General features: G+C 41.4%; 1 protein-coding gene across 8 annotated transcripts in view; it reads right to left on the bottom strand.

Annotated features, from left to right (window-relative positions):
- EPN3 (epsin 3) overlaps nt 1-23,040 on the bottom strand; it is a 50,671-nt gene that overhangs the window by 14,093 nt on the left and 13,538 nt on the right. For 6 of the 8 annotated variants that reach the window (XM_089537095.1, XM_089537073.1, XM_089537124.1 and 3 more), the window contains exons 2-5: nt 19,766-20,449; nt 16,779-16,897; nt 2,203-2,283; nt 1,305-1,412 (exon numbers count right to left, since the gene is read on the bottom strand). In XM_089537095.1, the coding sequence (XP_089393221.1) occupies nt 1,305-1,412; nt 2,203-2,283; nt 16,779-16,897; nt 19,766-20,345 (888 nt within the window). In that variant the 5' untranslated portion in view covers nt 20,346-20,449. Of the gene's footprint in view, nt 1-1,304; nt 1,413-2,202; nt 2,284-16,778; nt 16,898-19,765; nt 20,521-23,040 lie in introns of those variants that run through there. The other 2 variants (XM_089537080.1, XM_089537117.1) reach the window with 2 other exon arrangements.

The following is a 23,040-nucleotide window of genomic DNA, read 5'->3' as shown; positions in this document are numbered from 1 at the left end:
CAATCCTCTGGATAATTCTTCTTCTGTCTTCACAACTCACAATGTCATCAAAAATTATTCACAGGTGACATTTCTGGTGTTTTCTGATGAATATATTTTTAAAAGTCTCCTCTGGAAGCAGTAATAGATCTGGGCTTAGAAACTTCACAAATCTAGTGATAAAATGCCATGGCTTAAGTAACATGTGCCAACCATACATTTATTCTGTGAGCATGCAAGCAAAAGCTGCCAGTAGTGAGTAGGAAGGCCTTGCCTCAAGCTAAAATATCTAAAACAGATATTTCAAGGAAAAACTAGAAGGGACAGCAGAGACAACAATACAAATTTCCAGACACCAGTTTCGACTATCAGCCCACTCTGAATATGGAATGGAGAGGAAGGGCATCCCATCTTACCCTTCACCAATCACCTCAGGCAGCACAATGTTTTGGGACAGCCCTGATGTCTTCCTCCAGATAACTGAGTTGACTAGGTATTGTAATGACTGGGCCCTCCAGTCATTTGGGGACTTCTCCTGGACCACAAAGGGTTAATCTGGGGGAGTTACATGCTAATGAGCTGCTACATCATAGCTGACGTATAGCTCACCTGGCCAATCAGCAGTGCCAGAGCGGCCTTTTCAAGAAGGTTCCAGGAGAGGACTTTAAATATCCTGTAGGACCATGCTTCCTTTGTTCTCCATCTTTGTGTTTGTTTGGGGGAACCAGCTGTGGGCTTGCACGGAGGCAGGCAAAAGTGATGCAAGTGGAGCTAGGCCATGAGGACCAACTCCTTGCATCTGGGAACTCAACACGAACTGCAAATCCCATCACTGTGTGAGTAGCTAGGAAATGTGTTAGTTAGTGCGTCTAGGCTTTTATTATGTTATCTAATAGCTTGCCTGAAATAAACTCTTTGTAACTATGCTTTCTATACCTGCAAGGCAAGAAGGCTTTGCATGAGTGATGTCCTCTTATCCTAATCTATTTCTTTAAAATAAATATCTTTCTTTAAAAGTATCTGCTGTCTCTCTCTGCTCCTGTACACGCGTCTTAAGCTCGGTTTTCTGGTTGCTGTAAGCTAGCAAGGAAGGAATCTAGAGATCCCTAGCAAGTCTCAGTGTGTGCTTGGGGAAACGTAGGTTGTTTGGAAAATTCACTGAGTGGTGGCAGTGAGATATAGGACCTCAAGGGGTCTCATTCAGCTCAGCAGGGAGTGGGAATGCAGACCTAGGAGATCCTAAAAGGGAAGTTTAAAGGGACTCCCTGGGAGTAATAGCCACGCACAGGGCTCATTGCTCCAGGGATCACCACAGGTATACATACCTGACTTTTCTTTGTCTTATCCTCCTCTTCTTCTTCTTCTGCACCCAAGTGACTCTCTTCCAGTGCCCTCTGCAACAGAGAATTTTCTCCTTGCCAGGCCCTCACTTCCTGCAATCAGAAAAAAGGAGTGAGCTACATCTGAGTTAAGTACAATACAAGAAAAATGAAAGAGTATACCCCATTGGCCATGATAAGCATTTAGGTAATGTCATGTGCACTTTTAACAACAACTGCACTTGCAGTTTTTCAAACAGGCCTATAATCCATAAGTGCTCTGTTAGGAATAGTTAGTCTTTAGAACAGTGAAAGTTACTTATGAAAAGAACCAGAAAGCAGAAGAAAACAGCAATACCTGTAGGTGATGGTAAGGAGTCTAGAATTTTCTCATCTGATACTCCTCAAAAATTTGTGACCAAAGGCCTATTGTATTCTTACAGACAGTTTCTTGGGATTAAGTCCCATTGTGCTTGGTAAGGGTGTAATTTTATGTCAATATGCTTAGAGATGGATTTAATAATTATAGACATTTCCCTATGTTGACTTTACATCATTGGTCTGACTGACAAAGCTTCAGTTTGGCACCTTTCAAAATTTGATAACTTTGTCACACAGAGAAACAAAAAACCCTTAGCTTCACTGCTGGGTTTTTAAGTCTTAGAAATCAGTTCTGATATGAGATTTCATTCATAACCAAGAGGCCTGGAAAACATCAATATTTTTAGGATTCCAATAGCATCCAAGGCCTGTGGCAAGCTCACAGGTATGCAGAATTTCTAGACCCTTCCAGAAATAGCAGCATTGCCTAAGGAAGAAGATGCAAAGCTAAGCCAAAAGAGAGAGGAGAATTCAAGAAGAGGGGGAAGTTAAAGTGCCCTTCACCATCTAGGCTTTGGAATACCTGCTCATGCTCCTGTTTGCTCAAGGTAAGTGCTATCTGTAATTGCAACTCTTCATCTGTGCTGGAGACGGGAGGATATGGCTGGAGATAATGAAGGAGAATTGGGTAAAAGTTTGCTCTACTTCAGGGCTCTGTATCAAGTCATTTATTCTGGTTCAGTGTTCCAACCTCTCCTCCCCTCTGTGACTATCAGGGAGCAAGATGGCTTAGAAGCCAGCCATACGATCTTTCAGCCTTTTTTTTTTTTTTTGGTCCATTAAGCTATTCACCCCAATATTTTAATGTGCATTACTTCATCAGATCTTCAACTGTTCCTTCCCTCCCAACCTTGTCTATTCCTGGTGTTTCCGTTTTCTAAAAATCCACCCACACTTTATTTATTTATGGGTGCATTAGTTTCCTAACTTGCTTGCTTACAACATTGTTAAACAAATTTGTTACATATTTTATAATACTTTCCCCACTTCATACTCTGCTGAAGTTTTATTCTTTAATGAAAGATTAACCTAAAGATGCTGAAAGAAGCCCCAGACATTGCATAATAAATGCAATGGCATCATTTTCTTCTATTTAAATACAAATAAACATGAAAATGTATCAGGGCGGGGGGGGGGGGGGATAATTTCCCTGACCTCCTTCAACAAAAATATTTACAAGCATAAAATAAGGCCATGGTACAATGATTTAAATCTACACAAAAGCAAGAATATTCACAGGGCACACATGGCAACCATTTCTCAAGTATTGTAGTGAGATAAAACAACCAGAATTGACACTTTGGTCAACAACCATCCTCTAGGAATCTGGGGGCAATGTTAGCAACAAGTCCAATCTCCAGCCATGAACCAAACCATTATGTCAGAGTGTGGCAAAATCCAGATGGGTGTTACATATTTTGGGGGGGGGGGGGCTGCTGTTCATTGGACAATGGGACTTGCCTTGAGGTGATCCAGGCAACATACAGGTTCTTCCACAGTGTCCTGGGGTATTTTCTGTTTTCATCTGTTTTCCACATTGGAAATAAGCCAGCGAGTGGGTTTGCCATGGGGTAGCCAGCACAGTGTAGTGGTATGTATGTTGGACTAGGACACTAGGAGAGCAGAGTTGAAATACCTGTACAGCTACAGAAACTCACTGAGTGACCTTGAGGAAGTCATGCTCTGCCAGCCTCAAAGGAAGGCAAAAGCAAACCCCCTCTGAATAAATCTTGCAAAGAAAACCATGTGATAAGGTTGCCTTAGGATCTCCATAAGTGAGAAATGCCTTGAGGGCACACAACAAGAAATGGATCACCCATCTGCTGTGTTGTACTAGTGGTGGTGGGGTGTACATCTTGACTGCATGGCTGTGAACAGTTCCTTCCTCCTCACCCTCTTATCTCCTCTTTTCACATTTAAATTTCCAATGGTCACCCAGGTATCATTTTCTCTGCTGCTAAGCAAATTGATTTGCTTAGTAATGATATGCCACCCGCTTTCTGCCCCACACTCCTAGGATTCTTGCTCTAATTCTTCACGTTTATTCTCTCTACAATCACTGAGAGGCTGAGTTTTAGTGCCCTTACAACATTCTCTGGATAACTACATGAGTAACAATAATGTATTGGCTAGGTACCCTCCTTGTTTCTGGGGGTTGGAGGACAATTTTGCCTTGACAGCACAGCATTCTGTCACACAGTCCTACCTATAACCCTACTTCCCCTGCATTCTTCCTAGCTCTTACCCTAATTGTTTGTCATGTTGACACAATGCCTTGCTTTAGGACCCTGTTTTGCACTCTAGTGCCCAGATTCAGCCTTAACTCTTCCCGGTGGCTTGATGCTTCTTTGCTCTGCTGCCTTCTGTGAATAGTGCTTCTATGAGTAGTAGCCTCTCTTTTTCACATGGAGTCTCTGTGGTTTTTACACAACAGCTGCCCTGTTTTTGATTCCGTGTGTATTCCATCATCCACTATGTTTTTTCAGTTGGAGGAAAAATAAAGATGATATCCCAAGAGTCACGGGGTGCGGTGTTATCAGTATGCTGATGACATCCAAATATGTTTCTCTGTGTCTCCGACTGATGCAGTGACTAGGGATGGCATCTCTCCTCTAAATGCCTGTCTGGAGTCGGTAATGGGCTGGATGAGGGAAAACAGACTCAGCCTGAATCCAGAGAAAACGGAAGTACTCGTCATAGGTTCTCCTGGCCCAGGGAAGGAAATTTTTCCACCTGTCCTAAATGGGGTCACTCTCCCCGTGAAGGACTCAGTTCGCAGTCTGGGGGTGCTTCTGGACTCGTCGCTCCACCTAACATCTCAGGTGGATGCAATGGTCAGGAGCACTTGTTACCAGCTTCGGCTGATACGCCAGCTGCGACCCTACCTGAGCCAGGGGGACCTTGAAAAGGTGGTAGATGCCCTGGTAACCTCTTGGTTGGATTTCTGTAATGCGCTCTACATGGGGCAACCCTTGTACCAAACCCGGAAGCTTCAATTAGTACAGAATATGGCAGCAAGGTTGGTTACTGGATCCTCCAGGTCCAGCCATATAACACCAGTTTTGCAAGATCTACATTGGCTGCCTGTTCGCTTCCGGGCGCAATACAAGGTATTGGTTATGACCTATAAAGCCCTAAATGGCTTGGGCCCAGGGTACTTGGAGGACCGCCTCTCCACATACAGTCCGCCTCGCACTCTCAGATCAGGCGGAAAACATTTATTAAGAGTTCCCAAAGCAAGATATACTTCATCTTGGAGGGCATTTTCCATCTCAGCCCCACAGCTTTGGAAGTCCCTGCCCGATCAGCTCCGCGTTGTCACCTCCCTAGATGTATTCAAGAGGAATTTGAAGACCTTCCTATTCTGCCAGGCTTTTCCCCATGTGCCTTAATGTTATTTTTTATCTCCCCTTGATGATGTATACTTTTCAATCCAGCTATTTGTTATGGTTTTAATGTTTTGTAGATAATTGGTTTTAGATGTTGTATAGTTTTTAATTGCTATGGGTGGTTGGTTTGCACATTGTTGGGGATAAATGTTGTTTATAATTGTTTTTGTTGCAATTTTTTTGTTGGAAACCACTATGATCTACACAGGAATAGCGGTATATAAATAAAAAATTATTATTATTATTATTATTATTATCATTATTATTATTATTATTATTACAACACGAGGTTGGGCAAGGATCAAGTTTGTTGAAATAGCTGTCTGTGGGCAAAGATGGATTGGGAACCACATGACTACAGAGAACTAAAAGTTCTTCCAGTGCATGCTGCAAGTGACTTGAAGCATCATGAATCATGTGGAAACAAAAGTGAAATTTTAGGTCCAAGTGAAATGAAGGGTGAAAAGCAACATCTGTCTGGATTTCCCATGTGATTCCATTGGAGAGGAATTTCCCTCCCCAGCCAGACACCCATTGATTCCCCAGTCACCATCATCTCTGTCCAATATGGATTCATCTTACGTTTATCCACCCTCATACAATCTATTATTGACTTCAGTTACCTGCTCAGAGAAGCAACTACCTCACTTTGACATGATGAAAACAAGAAGCAGAGCAGAGTGCTATCAGCATAATGGTGACACCTCAGTCCATACAACTGGAAACACTCCACCTCCCACCAGTCTTTTCATGTTTCAAAGCAAAGGGGCAAAGCTGAACCATACAGAACCCCATAGGATAATTCCTAAAGGGTGGAAGAATTATTCCCTACAACTTGCTCCCTGAAGAGAACCAGAACCACCACAACCTATGTAGCTGTTCAATGGTCCCAAAGGCCAACATGAAACAGAAGGCTCTCTCTCTCTCTCTTTCTATCTCTCTCTTGCTCTCTCTGCAGGTTGTCAGTCAAGGCAACCCAGTCTTTTGTGTCCTAAATCCAGACTAGAACAAATCTATATAAACAGGTTCTTTCAAAAATGCCTGGAGTTCTCCAGTTAACATTGTTTCTAGTATCTTGTACAAAAAAGGATGAATATGCTTTTCTTGTGTGAAACCTTTCTGGATTGTCCCTTTAATTTAAAAAATACCCCAGAATGTTTACAACAGATAAACATTTGAGTGTGGCCTACAATTATTAAAGTCAGATGGGTCTAAAGACTTTTTCTTCCAGTAGGGGAGATATGAACACACAGCCCACCCTAAAAGAAGCATTAGCATTCCTTCTTATAGGGATAGCCTGTCTTCCACAGCTAGTCATGACTAACCAGAAATGGCAAGGACCAAAAGATGATGTTCCACTTTTATCCCAGAATTAAACTAAAGCGCACCCAAACAACCATGAGTAACAGTGTCAAACAGTCATTCAGTGTAGAACCTTGAGATCAATGCAGCATCCAGATAGAGAGATCCTACCTACATATCACCAATGGAAACTGTGCTGGTTTGTATAAAAATTCCAAAGGCTGACTTTTGTATATTGATGAAATTTGGAAATAACTGCTTTAATATAAATAAAATCACAACACATCTCACCCTAGCAGAGATGACTGTGGCCAGGTGACCTCTGTACCAGCTCAGTCTGATGTCCAGTTGCTACCTGTTGACAGTCAGGTTCAAGGATGCGTCTTGCCCTTCTTATGGTTCTTTATTTTTGAACTGGACTCAGACTAGACAGTCCTTCAAAGAAGAGGATAGTCCTCTGACAGGCCTTCAAAGAAAGGAGCAATCTCTATAAAGCAATACACATAAGTCCCTTACAACCAACAGATGCAAGCAAGCATGTCTACAATGCCCTTCCAAACAGGTCAGAGCATACTGCTAAGGGATCTATGAGTTTGGCACAGAAGGCTGTAAAGCATCACTGTGGCAACAAGGAAGTTTTGTACATTCCTGCAAAGTCAAAAAGCTTCCCCTTGCCACTGGGGTACGGAAAATACCAACATCTACCTATCAGAAAAAGATCCTGAAAATCAAGTGAACAACCTGCAAATACATAACATACCAACTCTCCTGCTATATTGTACTGAGTGGCTTTCTACATGTTTCATGGTGCCAACAAGGAAGGGGCAGGGGGGCAAAGAAAGAATGCTTGGGACTTGTAGGAAGCTGTTTGGCTTCCCAAGCAAATGAAACCTAAAGGCTTGCCTTGTTGGCTGCTATGACCCTTCTGTCCTTTCTTCAGACTGGAGCTTATCAAGTGTGCTTTCACGACTCAATTCACTACAGTGAGCAAACAGACTGTGGTACCAGGAAGTACACCTGCTTTGTCGTTATCCTAATGGAGAAAGGCACCACCACGCTTCTGCAGCAATGCAAGCAACACTCATCACTATTTCTTATAAGGGGGGAAAAAACCCACAACCAGCATTATCATGTGCTATCTAAATGCTATTTTATAAAAACACATGCTAGTTGTTAGTGTTGCCCTTTTAATTCACGCATGTATCACAAGTCCCACTACCTTTGACCTTGATACAGTTTTAGTCCTGGGCAGTCATGAAAGGTGATTCCAGACTGATCTCCATTCACATTAGAAAGCATACACAGCTCATTTTCTATTCAGACAATGAGTATCATGATGCAAAACAGGACAGAGATCCAGAGAGCATTCACCTCCACATCAGTTCTGCCTTATTGCTTTTCCATGTGGATCACCCATAATCAATCACCATTAGCTGTGAAGTATCATTGTTGGCTTCTCATAGCTTCACAAATAAATGCTGGTCTCCTCTCTCCATAGTGTTTGCCTTCACAGCATTTCTGAAATGTAGCTCATTTCAATTTACAATGAGACTAGGAGAAAATTACTTGCTCAAAGCCACACAGTAAATCCATGGCAGAGATTAGATGTGAGTCCAAGTCTTTAATATCCAATATTATCTGGATGATCTTCCAATTTCAAGACCGCCTCAACCAGTCAACATGCAGGCAGATGATTCAGGGACTAAAAAAAAGCCATTTCCAAACTTTGGAAAGAGCCAGTGGCCACAACGGTGCCACTATCTATTGCTGAATCTCAGCAGGTCTTAGCTTGGCCAATCCCTGGGTAGTAGACCACCTGAGCATTCCAGAATCAGAATGGGCTAGATTGCAAATAACCTGACTAGGAGGAGGAGGAGGGATCCTGCTATTCCCTGCCTGTAGCCAAGAATGCCATCCACGTTTGCCCAATGAATTGTGTACCTATCTGAGTTTCATATCACTTAAGTGCCACAGCTCCCCACTATGGAATGCTGGGAATTTTAGCTTGGTGAGATAATTAGAGCTCTAGTGAATTCTCCTAAATTACAGCTCTCTAGTAGAGAATAAATAAGCATTTTAGCAAACTACAAATTCCAGAATTCCATACAAGGGCTCCATGGCAGTTAAAGTGATATTAAACAGCAATAATTCTATAATATAGATAAAGTCGGATCTCAACCTCTTGGCAACTGTTTCCTAAATAAAAATGCATGGTTTAGGGTTTTGTTTTTTTGAAAAAAGTCTCTTGTGCTATAATTTAGACCTAGATGTTCTTCCATCCTACAAGACTCCTTCTCCGCCCTTTCATGTATCCAGCTTGCAGCCTCACCTCTGACAGTAGTAACAGAGTCCTCACCATTAAAGATTCTAATGTATTCTTAAATGTATTGTTCCTTAGTATATTATTTTGTTATTAGTTATATACTGAATTTTTCTAGGAACCCTTAAGTCTTCCATGTTACAATTTTGCAAACAGCACATAATAGGTTTCTTCTCTATAAATATAGCCCTTCTTTCTTCTTTGAGAGGGTGGCAGATTTAGTGCTTTTAAAAATGTCACCAGATTTGCAACCAAGCAGACCTAGAGCTCCTTTCAACATAGCTAAAATGCATCAAACACCAAGTCTGGAAAACAGAAGAGCTAAAATGTTGAGAGGAGTTTTACGTACACACATGGGATAGATTTTGATTTTTTTAAAAGGTAACTTTTCCAGGCTCTTCTCATCATTCATGCTGATTGCAAACATTTGCCTACCATTCTATAAAATATCCCTTGCCCAGGAAAGCCTTACACACATCACAGTCAATTTGAAAGTACCTAACAACAAGTTGCAAAACTACAGGGAATGATGGGAAGATGAAGGTAGGGACCAGGTGGAACAGGATTTATTCCCTGGTCATTTATTCCAAGAAAGCATCACTGGTGCAGGAATTGAAGAAGGTTGGAGGTCTACTAAAGGAGTGCTACCAATCTGGAATGACTGCACATTTTTCACAAAATAGGGGAAGAAATTACAGAGTTTAAAGAAATCACTGAGTTTAAAATTATCCAAATTATAGATTACATCATAATTAGATTATGAAAACCACTTGTCAGGTTTTTGTTGGTGTTGTTTATTTTTTTGGTGTGGAAGGCACAATTGTGCACATATATCCTATGACCTTTTCAGTTTGGCAAGGACAGTCTCAATTAATTTTCAGTGGTCCCACTTTTTCAGCTGCTGTTAAAATAACCCACTTTCTCTCTCCTTAGTTTACCTCAATTGTTGCAAACTGAATTCAAAGTACAAAAGTTGTTTTCACTCAATGAACTCAGTAGGAGGAGATGACATGAGAGAACAGAATTTTGCCCTCCCCAGTAGACTCAGACAAAAACAAACTACTGCAGCTTCTCACATCCTAGCTTCTTTTTCATTAACAGCACTGACCATCTTGACCACACTCTGATGTTGCTTGGCTACATGTGTCCCAGTTTTGATCTGTGAAATGTTAGCTAGTATGTGTGTCAACAATCTTGCCTTCTCAAAAATTCTCAAAAATCCATGATTTTTGAAATCAAATGAGGGTTCCTGTTTCTGGAGATAAAAAACATGCCACACTACTTTCTACTTTCTTTTTGGTGGGGGAGGGAGGGAAGGGAAAGAACTCTGTAGACAAAAAATAAAATAAAAATAGAATGCATCATCATCTGTATGCACAAGCATGTGTTTAATTTGTTGTGCCCAGTATGAAGAGAGAGAGAAAAGAAATTGCTGTGTAGGAGACGGAAGGACATAACCATCACTGACCTGTTTTCCAACTTTGTATGCAATAATTAAAATAATGACAAGGATGTGACTCCATCCCCATGATTATTACTATGGCCACAGTAACCTCCTGATGTCTTCTTACTTATTTTGCTCTACTGCTGAAATCCATTCTTGTTAGGTTTAAAGGCTAAGTCCTAATTAGAAAAGCAGCTCTTTCCTTACTTTGGTCACTCCATCCCTATCCTGTCTCTTCATTTTCCTTCTTCTAAATCCCTGTTCAGGTGAAAGAGCTTCATCTGCCAAACAGAAAGCACTGTTGGGTGGTGCACAGGTGGTGGTCTTATTTTAGAGAGACTCTCTTTGACATTGCTTGAGGCCTTCTGTGATGTTGATGATGATAATGATGATAACGATGGTGACAGCCACCACTATTACTAGCAGCAGTAACAACAATAAGAGAGTATGAGATGTTTTCAGTCAATAGTACAGAAGTGTTATTTCTAAGGCCAAAACAAAGTGTCTCCTTTTGCTAAACAGAGAAGTGTGTGTGTGTGTGTGTGTGTGTGTGTGTGTGTGTGTGTGTGTGTGTGACTGACAGAAAGAAGGAAGGAAGGAAGGAAGGAAGGAAGGGCTCTCCTCATTTATATTCCGCAAGGCTGAAACCTTGCTGTTGGCGAGGATGAAGGTGCAACTGCTCTTTATCTGCCCACAGTCCTAGTTTTATTGCGTAGATAAGGAACCATGAGTGAGGAGACTTAAGCACAAAGTTAGCTAGGAGACCTAGGATGAGTCACCAATGCCATTTAGTCTGACTTATATGTCTGCTGTGAAAAAAATGGGAAAAACCTCTTGAAAAAATGTGAGATACAGGTGTGATAGATTAACAGTTGAATTTTATAAGCCCCAGGATTTGTCTCATGAACTAATCTAGGGATACAGTGATTAGGATGGAAGTAGCAAGACCCTCAGGAAGGTTTCTGTCCTATTTTGAGAACAAAAATTCAGAACAAAAATTCTAAAAGGCAGAATGTGCAAATTTGCCCCAATGTATCCAAGCATAAACAGATACACTGTGAGTCAGTAAAGCTTGAGAAACCCTGAAGTAGGAAACAGGGGAAGACTATTCCTCTCCATGACAGATAATGGCCCAAATAGGTGTGAGTGCTGTCACTTCCAATTGGTTGTGCACATTTGTTAAGAACACAAATAGCCTTTCTCTCCTCCGCTGCCTGCCTTCTCTGTGGTGGTACGAATTCTGAGAGCTGAGATCACAGAGGTTCCTTCCTTTGTCCCTGGACAAAAATTCTCAAGTGCTGCTATAGTCCACTTCTCTCTTCTGGTGTGCTTGCAGTCACATCTCCAACTGGAAATGGCTCTACTGCCACCCAGACTGTGCAAAAGTCTTTGAATTTCTGAACAAAATATTACAGGTATAAAATCCAAGCCACTTGGAGTCTGTGTCCTAAGGAACTATGCACAGGGTTCAGAATGTGATTCAGCAATTGTCTGTGCCCAGTTTGGACCAGATTAGCCTGAATCCTATCTGTTTTATTCTTTATCCTGAATCTGAATGAAGATTCAGGAATTCAGATTGCCAATTTTCCCCTCTTGACTTGCTTTGGGAGAAGGGGAAAAATGAATAAAAAGTTTTTATTTTTAAAACCTTCACACAAAATTTGGAGACACTAAAGAAAGGACTGTGTGGCCTAGTGGTTTGAGCATTGGACTAGGACTCTGGAGACCAGGTTTCAAATCCTGGCTCAGCCATGAAAACCCACTGGGTGACCTTGGGCAAATCGCACTCTCTCAGCTTCAGAGGATGGCCATGGCAAACCCCCTCTGAAGACACATGCCAAGAAAACGTCATGATAAGTCTGCCTCAAGATCACCATGAATTGGAAATGACTTGAAGGCACACAACAACAATAAAAAGGACTAACCGACCCTTTGAGACACATTTCTCCAGGGCTTTTCATGCTGGCATGTGTAAAATCTGCTGTTTCACAAAAAAATTAAAAATAGTTTTTAAAAACTGCTGGATCTTGTCAATTCATTTCACACTGCTTTTATCCTGGCATAGTCCCCCCTCCACAAGAATCAGTCAGCTCAGCCTGTTAAACTAAGAGATATGACAATGGCAATGCTGACAGTAAACATGAAGAAAGGCTGCTTTTTTCTTTAACAATGAACCGGGCAGCCAACCAATGAGATTCACAGATGTGGCACAAGGAAGAAGAGGGAGAATGAAAAGTGCATGCTCTATTTATTGTTATTACCAGCAGTCCAACTGGAGAGATCCCCCTGATAATTGTTCTGCTTTCCCTTTAGAGCCTCCTCAATGGCAGCTCTGGTAGCTGTAACTTCTTTCTTAAGGAGGCCAGAATGCACTGCCTTCCTGTCTGTCCATCAGCAGGCTAAGACTTAATTCCTGCAGGCTCTCAGAACTGAATGTTTTTTTTAGGAAAATGAGTTTAAGGTGCGGTACATACGTCCCCGAAATGGTAGGCTGGAGGCACTGTTTTTTCTTCCGGAGGGATGCCGCAGCAGCCAAACTGCGTGGCATCCCTCCGGAGTAAAAAGAACCTGGAAAAAACGGGTACTTTTTGTGACGCCTGGCACATGTCATGAGTGCGCCATTGGCACACCGGTGACATAAATTTAAAGTGCTTTATAAATAAAGGTTAATAATAATAATAATAATAATAATAATAATAAGTGATGTGCAGCGACGTCTGTATGCTGTGTGTCACATATGTCAAAATGGCGGCCCCCATATGGACAGAAGGCTGCCATTAGGCTGCTGCCGTGAAGTCCTAGGGTTCCAGAGCGTGCGGTTGCTGCATGCTCCGGAACCCTAGTATCAGTGGTGGCACACCACATTTGGCCCATCTGTCCCAGGCCTAAGACTGTGCTGTACTGTATTAGTGCTAAAATAATTCACTCTCATATTGCTGTACAAAAAGACACCATAATCCATTCATCCTTCCAGGGTGCCACACCAAGATATTTTCAGATGAACAGGACAAGAGGACATTACTTCCAGCTGCAACTTCTACATTTGTGTTGGCAGTTGGCAGAGCTGGAGTTGTTTTAACATAATCTGACATTTCAGGAAGCTGCCAAAAGCATCAAATGAACTTTTCTGGGTGTTTTCCAGTACCTGAACATTTTTCACATTGGGGGTGAGATGGCCTTGGGAGGGTGCCCCAAAGCCTGTTTAAAAAAAAAGTGGGGATTGCATAATATATACCTATATAAGCACTACCTTCTCTCCAATTCAGTTTCTTTGCACTCCAACTTTTAAATCCCCAGATTTCATCTCCAAGGTAGTGCTCTCACCTAACAAATGCCTGGCTTGAAAAAAATAACTCTTAAATTCTAGCTAAGCTTTTCTAGATGATGCTTGTGGTAATTGGGGGAAATGACTCACCAAATTGAAGGAGTGGGCATGACAGTCCATTGGGACCCCTGCAACAGTAACACAATAGTGATAAGTACCATATTTTTATCTTTAAGAATGATCTTTGGAAGGGGCGTATCAAGGAATTTTTCTCCCACAATGCCTTGTTGACACAGCAGCTGCTTCTCAGCATTTCAATAAGTGACACTGATAAAGAAATGTGACTTTGACATTGATAGATTTTTCCAACAGAGCCTCTCAGCTATCAAGCTTTTCCTCTATGTAATCTGACACTCGCCATATATCCCTCAAGACCAGAGAGTAATGCATTACATTATTCTGTTCTTCTCTCTTTATTACTCTGTGAGATGACTTCATTTAGACAAATTGTGAGGCACAGATTAAAGGTTTATTCAACCACATTTACTGTGCAGGTGCTTCACAGGTCTGACACCAGACTAGAAGAAATAGTACAATATTCATGAGTTATTGTAACTTCTTTGCAGAGCTAACGCTTCATTCAAAAAGATCTAATAGCAGCCTTAGACATTTTTGCTTGTGAAGCAAATAAGTAAGTAAATAAAATTAAAATGAACCAGCTGGGGAAGGGGTAATTAGGTTCGTCAAGAGGGATGCAGAGGGAATATACAATATATAACTTATACATTCATTCAAGACTGCAGGGCTTCACAAGAATGTGCACATGAAATACTTTCAGTCAAGGCATGGAAGGAATATGTAAATTGTTTGTAAGACTCAGAAGAAGCTAGTAGTCTTCCTCTTTTCATACTGCCTTCTATCTTTTTTTGTTGTTAACTGCCTTTGAGTCGATTTCGACCCATAGAGACCCTATGAATGAGAGACCTCTAATTCACCCTATCCTCAACCACCCTGCCCAGCTCTTGCAGATTCATGGCTGTGGCTTCTCTGACTGAGTCTCTCTACCTGGAATGCAGTCTTCTTGTTTTCCTATTTCTCTAAACTTTACAAAGCATTATAGTCTTTTTTTAGTAAATCATTTCTTCTCATGACATACCAAAAATACAACAACCTCAGTTTAGCCATCTTTGTTTCTAGGGACAGTTTGGGCTTGATTTTCTCTAGGACCCATCCACTGATCTTTTTAGCAGTCTGTGGTATTCTCAGAACTCTTCTCCAGCACATCTCAAATGAGTTGATTTTTTTTTTCCTATCAGGTTTCTTCAGTTGAGCTTTCACAACCAAACACAGAAATGGGAAATGATTTCTTGACTGCAATCTCCATTCTGATTAATGACAGAGCCAAAGTATGGAAAATTGTTAATGATTTCAATGTCTTCATCATCTACTTTAAAGTTATGTAGATCAATTGTGGTCATTATCTTTGCTTTCTTTATGTTCAGCTGCAGTCTTGCCGTTGTACTTTCTTCAGGAATTGTTCCAAGTCTTTGCTGTTTTTTGTTAGTAGTACTGTGTCATCTGCATATCTTCTAAGTGAAACGGTGTGTTGTTGTTTTTACCAAAGGAGAAATGTTTGTTGCTTTAAAAAGTAGCTAAGGTAGTTAGTAACTTTTGAATAGTGAGGAACTAAGGAGTTCTTTTTTTTTTTTAAGCAACTATAATGCTGTGATTCCCAAACTTTGGTCCTCCAGATGTTTTCGACTTTAGCTCCCAAAATTCCTGACTATTGTCAAGCTGTCTGGGGCTTCTGCGTACTGAAGTCCAAAACACCTGGAGGACCAAAGTTTGGGAATCACTGTTTAATGATTTCTAACTATTTTTCCACTGAAGAATGACAACTGTAATTAGTTACTTTTAAAAACTTTGCAAGCTCTAGCCATTAGGTGAGAAACCACAGGGCCACCTTTCCTTTACAAGCTTCATGTTTCTGTAATGTCACTGAAGTCATTCAGGACAAGAAAGTCAGCCAGAATTAATCTTGTGTTTGCCCATGTAAACAAATGCTTGACCTATCTAGAAAGGGATAAGGAGATCTGCTGATAGGAAGACTCCTAGTGTATAAAGCAGACAAAGGGTACAAACAGCAGTGTTGTAGCTGTGGGCAGTCCTTTAAAGCACACCAAAGAGTAGCTTTAGATTCAGTACCAACCCAGACAGCTAATTTTGCCAGATTTAGCTAGCTGCATTTCTTGTGCAGACAATTTGCAAAGAAGTGGAAAGTGTAACTTTCCCTTCAAACTTTAAATAAAGCTGTGGCTGGTGAATGAGGAAGGATGGTTGCTTGCATGGAGATGGCGCATAACTCTCCTCTCTTCAAATCACCGTCCTCATCACAGAACAAACACACGTCATTATGCGTGTGCAAGTTCATGAACCCACACATTCTCTTTCCCCAAAAGATATCCAGCAGTAATTTCTCCCAAAGGGAAGCCTTTTACACCATCATGGTGCAACACAGATCCCCAACAAAACAGGTGTACATCATTAGTTCATACTATGATTCGACTTAAAGAAAAAGATTTTTCTCTTGAGAACTGCCATGAAAATCCTCTAAACAATCCTGGATACATTCCAAAGCATTGAAAGTCACAGAATCCTGCCTACAAGCTGGTGGTGCAATTTGCCAAGCATTCGCAACAGGGGTGGGCATCTCCTGGCACCACCCAGACCCACAGAGGATTAACCCCCTATTCTTTCTCTTTCTGTACACACTCCTGACCAATTTGCTGTGGTGTTGGTAAAAAAAAAGCTGCATTTTTCCCCCTGCAGAATTTCAGAAGCCCACCATCACAGTTCAGACTGATCTTCAAACTGACTGATCTATTATAGGAACTTTTCCTCATACCACTCTGGATTTCACCTTTTGTCTTCAGTGACTTTTGTCATCATTATTGTTTTTCTGTAGTAATCCTAAATACATGCCTCTAAATAAAAGTATTTTATTTTTGTTAAAAGACAAAGCTCAAAGGACATTAGCCAGCTATACAGAAAGAAAGATGGTGACTGCAGACTATTGCTGTCTTTAAATCAGTCAGATAACTTATATGACTTATTTAAAGAACAGCAAAGGGTACCATCAGTAGGTTGACTTATTTCTAGAAGAGGATATCAACACAAATCCCTGTCCCAATGGCCTGCCTGCATTGTTGAGCCTCATGAGGAGCAGCCAGTAAGAAAACAAGACCACATTTAATGACATTGCAGCTAAAAGTGTCCAGAAATCCCTATTTGAGACCAGGCTGCACTCTGGTCTCAAATACAAAACTGGAAGCCAGCCGATTGGAATTACTATTTTTCCCACTGGAAAAACTGAAATTACCTTTTCTGCTTCTTCTCGGCTCATGGCCAGGGCAAGCTGGAGCTGAAGCTCCTCTTCTCCGGTAGTCTGTGGTCTTGCTTGCTCCAGGTCAGAACTGAACCGAGGTGATGAGGAAGAGGCTGAAGGATTAAGACAGAAAGGCATTAATGGGTCAAATGGGACAGAAAGCGGCACGATGCTCTCAAAAATGGTCCAAATGTTTCTGAATAAGACATCTTCCTAGAACAAAATTGGGCAACCTACAGCCCTCATCTCATTTCAAGCTGCCTCCTCCTGCCTAACTTCAAAAGCCCACCATCAGTTCAGACTGATCTGGCATCTCCTCACTGGATGGGAAGTGGGGGAGGGAGGAGGATGGCAGAAACAAGGGAAGAGAGGGGGTGGCAGAAGAAAAGAGACAGACAGACAGACAGACCCTCTAATATTTCACAGATAAAAACCAGAGCATGTGTAGCCAAGCAACAACAGAATGTGGTCAAGATGGCAAAAATATAGTAATTGATGAGGAAGAATAAGCTAAGAGATCCTGCCTTCTCTCCTCCCTAATGAGTTTACTGAGTGCCAATTACTTTTTCATTTTGAATTCTGTTTGCCGCAATGGAAATAAACTGAGGACAAAGGGGGAAATGGGAGGAGCAGAGAAACTGGAACATTTTAAATGCAGTTGAAAAAGTGGGATGGCAGTGGATTAATTGGGACTTGCCAAATCTAGACTGTTGGATGGTACAAAGAGAGGGACAGAGAGAGAGAATCAAAAAGGTCTTCCTATGAAGTACAAAGGGAAAAACCTACAGGAGCCAATCCTTTTGGTACTATTTCATTTCACTTTGATATTTCCTATCCTCTTGTGTTTCCACAGCAACATCCTTAAGGTTGACAGAAAGAGTACATTACCAAAGAGCACTCATGTCCTAGAACTGTGCCAAAAGAAAAGCATGAGATGCTGATCCATTATTCCTAAAGAAAAGCTCTGTGAGGATCAAAATGCTGAAATTTCCCAAATAGAGGTTTTGTACCCCATCCCCATCATCTCAGTTTCTGTCACATGTCTACTTTATGGCCATGCAATGCAACCCTATGCATATTTACTTATACTTGTGCCACTCTGGGGCTGACTCCCAGGTAAGCATGTGTAGGATTTCAATTGTAGGCAGTAGTCCTTGGCACACTTATCTTGCAGTAAGTTTCATTTAACAACCTGGAGATTACCGCACTAGGGTAAAAGCGTTCCCCAATGCGTTCTCACGGGTGCGAGCCTGGAACGTGATGAGGGCCAGAATGCTAGTTTACCGCACAGCGGAATGCCACTGTCGCCGCCAGGCGTTCCAAATGTGTTCCCAATGTGTTCCAGGGAGGCCATTTCTGGGAACGGTTTTGAAACCATTCCCAGAAATGGCCTCTCTGGAACACATTGGGAACACATTTGGAACACATTTGGAACGCCCGGTGGCGACGGCGGCATTCCGCTGTGCGGTAAACTAGCGTTCTGGCCCTCATCACGTTCCAGGCTCGCGCCCGTGAGAACGCATTGGGGAACGCTTTTACCCTAGTGCAGTAATCTCCAATGTGAATTACCTCTCCAAATAAACATGCCTGGGATCATGCTATTACATTAGTTTAAAAGAAGCTCCTTTGGCCCAAGGAACCTTGGGAATTGAACTTCTGAATCAAAGTAAAATATGTACTCAATAATTTTGTTATTCTTATTTTTATTGGTGGGAGTGCAGCTGCATTGTTATAAAACTTTATTTTTAAAAAAATATAGCCATGGAAATATAGAAAAGAATTATTTTAAGGCTAAATGCTTGAGTCACAACTTCAGCAGCCAGAAAGAAAAAGAAAAAACGTAAGAAATGGGATCTTCCAAGATAAACATGCCCTGTTTTCTGATCACATCAGCACAGGCTCTAATTCTCATTCACTCCCCTGAATGCTTTGTTTGCATACTAGTTACAAATATTGGGAAGACAGAAGGTGAAAAAAATAAGCAGAAATGTGAGAGATGAAGGGTTGATCTATGCATATGCAGACAAGGGCACCAGAAAGGGAAAAAGCCTCTTTGTGGCTGTTTCTGCACGCCCAGGTTTTAATGAACAGAGATGCCAATCTTTCCATTTACCACACATGGGGAGAGAATTATAGTGTACAGTTACATTGATTGATGCTATCACATGAATTTTCTCCTAAGCCTAATTGGCCCTTGGGACACGTCTAATGTTGGATCTGGGGGGGCAGCGAGTACTAAAGTGTTGTAAATTGGACCCAAGAACCATTTCATTATTTATAGCATTTTAAAACCAAAGGCAGAAATAACATAATGCCCATATGAAATAACTGCACATGTGCATTTCAGTCAATCACCAATTGTCAATGTGTGTAGACTAATTGTCCCAGCATCTACATCCTCTAGATCGTTGGACTAAAAATCCCATCATCCCCAGCCAGTAAGCATTGGGGAAAGAATAACAATCTTGAGCACTATTTTTAGTGAAAAGGTAGGATTAAGACATACTAAATAATGCAATAAAATTAAGGGTGTGTACAACTATCTCACACATTGATCTGTCTGTACGAGTCTCTGATGTTACTTCCCTGGGAGAGCCTTCTTTTATAACAACTGTGTAATGTAAGGAATACCCTGAATGTACCATTTTAATACATAAATTGCTATCTTTTCCATCTCTTTCCACTGAGTATGTATGTTTTAATTATGCATTTTAAGTTTTGTATATTTTTATGTAATTTTATACTGTTTTTAGATAATTTTGATAATTTTAAATTTTATTTTATTTTTTTGAAGGTGTTTTTATTTGTGAGCTGCCTTGGGTCCCTTTTGAGAGGAAGGCAGCATAAAAATAAAATAAAATAAATAAAATAGAGTTTAATTCAGCAGACACCTACTGGTTAAGCCACTGCTTAGTCACATGAGGCCAAGAACCATCAAAGAAAAGGCAGCTTGTCTCCTGCTGAGCTTTTCTACTACTCACAGTTGAAGGAGGATGGAGAACCTCTTGATCTGCCATAATCGTCGCCATACTGTGATGCCCGCCGTCCGTAGGAAAGCTGCTGGCTGTTGCTGCTGCTTATGCCCATGCCCTCCAGGGACATCCGCTCTTTGGTTTTTAAGGCATAAGCTCTCTCCTGCTTCAGCCTGTCCTCATCCTTCAGCAAGCTCATTACCTGTTTCACCTTTTCACGAACATTAATGCCCTGGTCTTTGCCATCACGATCTATGTACTGGAATTCCTTTAAGGTCTGGATGGTGTACAGATTCTCCCGGCACTGATGAGCCACTTTCTCTGAACCAGTTTTGATGAGGTAGTCCAGAAGCGTGAGTGCCTTGTAGACATGACGCCAGTTCTTGCCGCTGTCGTTCAGCCGCCTCCAGATCATGCCCATAACCTCTGCAAATGCCACCGTGTTGAAGGTCAAGTCTGCAATCTCAGACATTAAGGAGCTGGGTGGTCCCCATGGGTCATTGGAAGTGGCCTCACGCACTTTGATTTCCGCTTCAGAATAATTATGCACAATGTTTTTAACCTGCCGGCGCAAGGCAGAAGTAGTCATGGTTGCCCTGTGTAGAAAGACCTCACCTTGCAGAAGGAAATGATGTAATGTAAAAATAATCAAAGTCCCAGTGTGACCAATTGAGAGGGTGCTACCTCTTCAGCCTGCACAATAATGCACCCAAAAAAGAAGGGGAAAAGGTAATCAGAAAATCATCGCAATATCATATTGGTGCAAACATTCTAGCTGATAAACTGTTTAGTTAGTCAAAACAGAGTTAGATTTCGCTTATTCATTCAGCCATCCACTCGGCCACCCACCCACCTACCAGCTTACATCTTTCTATGACTATTCCCCTAGAGACTAGACCAAGGATCATGTATCCTTCCATATGGAAGTAGAGAGCAGTTCCCAGAATTCCTCAGCATTAACCGTGCTAGATAGGGTTTCTGAGACTTTCAATTCGACAACATCTAGACGGCCACATGTTTCCCACCCCTGCTCTCAGTTCCTTAAAGAATGCAACCAGATGTTCAAGATGCTCAGGAACTCTCTGTAGGCCTAGAGATGTAATCTTTAGGTCTCAAGTGGAAAACATTTGCCTCTCCAGAGGCTGTTAAACTACTCTTCCCATAGTCCCATATCACTGGTCAGACTGTCATGGATTGAAGATATATGGCATTCAACAGCATCTGGAGGGCCACAGGCTCCCTGACCTACATTAGGTGGTATTAGAAGTAGGCATCTATGGGAAGCTTTGGAGAGCTGCACCTCCTCCACGACACCCTTCCTCAAATAAATATTAACCACAAACATCCCCACACCCCGTCATCTTTTTAAGAACCTTTTTTTCCCATGTTTTTAGGCATTTTAGGCCCAGAAGAGGCATTTTAAGTTCTTTTTAAAAGCTTCTCGTGGGCCTTAAAATGGCCAATGCTCCTTCCCCAAAACCCAACAAAATGCCTCCTATGTCCAAGAGGATATTTGGGACCAAAAAAGGTTTGTTTGTTTTTTACCCCGGAAGGTTCATAAAAATGGCCTTGGTGTGTATGTGGCCCACAGGCTACACTTTGCCCACCCCTGATTTAGAGGGTCTGAAGTGAAATAATACTTTTTAGAGGATTTTAAAAAAACTTTTAAGAATTAATTTTGTGGGTCATTTTAAAGGGCAAGAAGGGTGAGAGGCAAACTTTCACCAGAGGTTTTGATACGGGGGAACATTAGGAGATAATGACCCTCATCTTGACAAGCTGAATGTAGAAGCAGGCATCTCTTTCCACGTGAGATGTGAATGGGCCTTATCACCAACACTGCAGTGCTCATCCAGAGCCCACTGAATAGAATGGATTCATCTTCTGATATAAACAGAAATGCAAATCCACCCCTGGGGCCTCTTGTTATTATACACCACTTCATCTTTATCAGAACCAAAAGGTTTTCCACTCCACGTTTTACAAAATGAAGTAGTAGAGACAGATATCCAAAACTATATTAAGGCAAAGAATTGCAAGATTTCTCTTGCAATGGCTCGTGCTGAGTAATAAATGTATCTAAAACCACAAAAGCAAGAATGTTATGTAAAACCTTCAGATAAAACCTGACAAAACAGAATAAAAATGATATTGCTACTATAAATCCATACCACCATATTTTATTTATGGAGGCTAGAATTATTAGGCGATTTAACCTTCATACAGGCTGTTGGGATGTTTTTTTATCACATGTTGTTGCAGAATTTACACAGAAACAGACTCCTAAGGTAGGCATTATTTGACATGGCCACCAGAAGAGGCATAAACAATCTCTATTACCTCCTGAGTACAGTGTGGGGCTTTTCTTTTTTAAAGACAAAAACACAACTGCAACCACAAATGATCCTATCAAATCAATTGCATTTGTGTTGCCTATAGATATAGATATAGATATAGATATAGATATAGATATAGATATAGATATAGATATAGATATAGAGATATGGGGGGATATAAAGGAAGGCTGACAGCTACTCAGAACAAATGTTCCAAACCATGTCAACATGTGTTTCTTGGTAATTGGTGTTTGGAACAACCTTGCCCTGCACACCAAAATACTCCCATGAATATGGGGCACTGGTCTGCCCCAACAAAATTCTCACTGGGGTAAAAAAAATAGCCCACCTTAAGATATTCAAGCTTTTTCTTCCCCTCTGCTTGGATAAGGGTTAAAACACTTTGTAAAAATATAATCCCTTGCAAAGAAGATGACAATCTAAAATTGAGTAGCACTGTGAAAATGAATGGAGGAGTGAGCTTGTACTAAGCCTTTCAGCTGCCAGCACATTTTCATTGGTGATTTGATTCACTTGAATCAATGAGGGCCCAAACAAACAGGCCAAAATAAAGCTGCTATGGGTCACTTTGGAAGTGTGCTGTTTAAATGATGCATGCATCCTAAGAGGCAGCTTTGGTGCAGCTTCTGGCCTCTTAAGATGCATGTCTCATTTGAATATCATAGGCCCGGTACAGACTGCCCCAAAAGGGCAGTCTGCCCACACCTTGTTTTGCTGTACAAAGAAGGTGCAGCAGACAAACCACGTGGCTTCCTTGCACAGCAAAAAGAACCCGCAAAAAGCAAGTTCTTTCTGCGATGTCATTATGGCGCCATGATGTGCAGATGCTAAGTGTCCGTCACATCAAAATGGTGGCGCCCATCTGTACAGGGTGCCATCATTTTTACACCCTTGCCACGTGTGAGGGGCGAGGGGCATCTGGAAGCA

The sequence above is a fragment of the Sceloporus occidentalis genome, unplaced genomic scaffold, assembly GCF_023333645.1.
Source record: "Sceloporus occidentalis isolate IW3139 unplaced genomic scaffold, rSceOcc1.0.p SCAF_1, whole genome shotgun sequence".
Lineage (NCBI taxonomy): Eukaryota > Metazoa > Chordata > Lepidosauria > Squamata > Phrynosomatidae > Sceloporus > Sceloporus occidentalis.
Note: the sequence above shows the minus strand (reverse complement) of the source record. Positions and strands in the feature narration are given on the sequence as shown.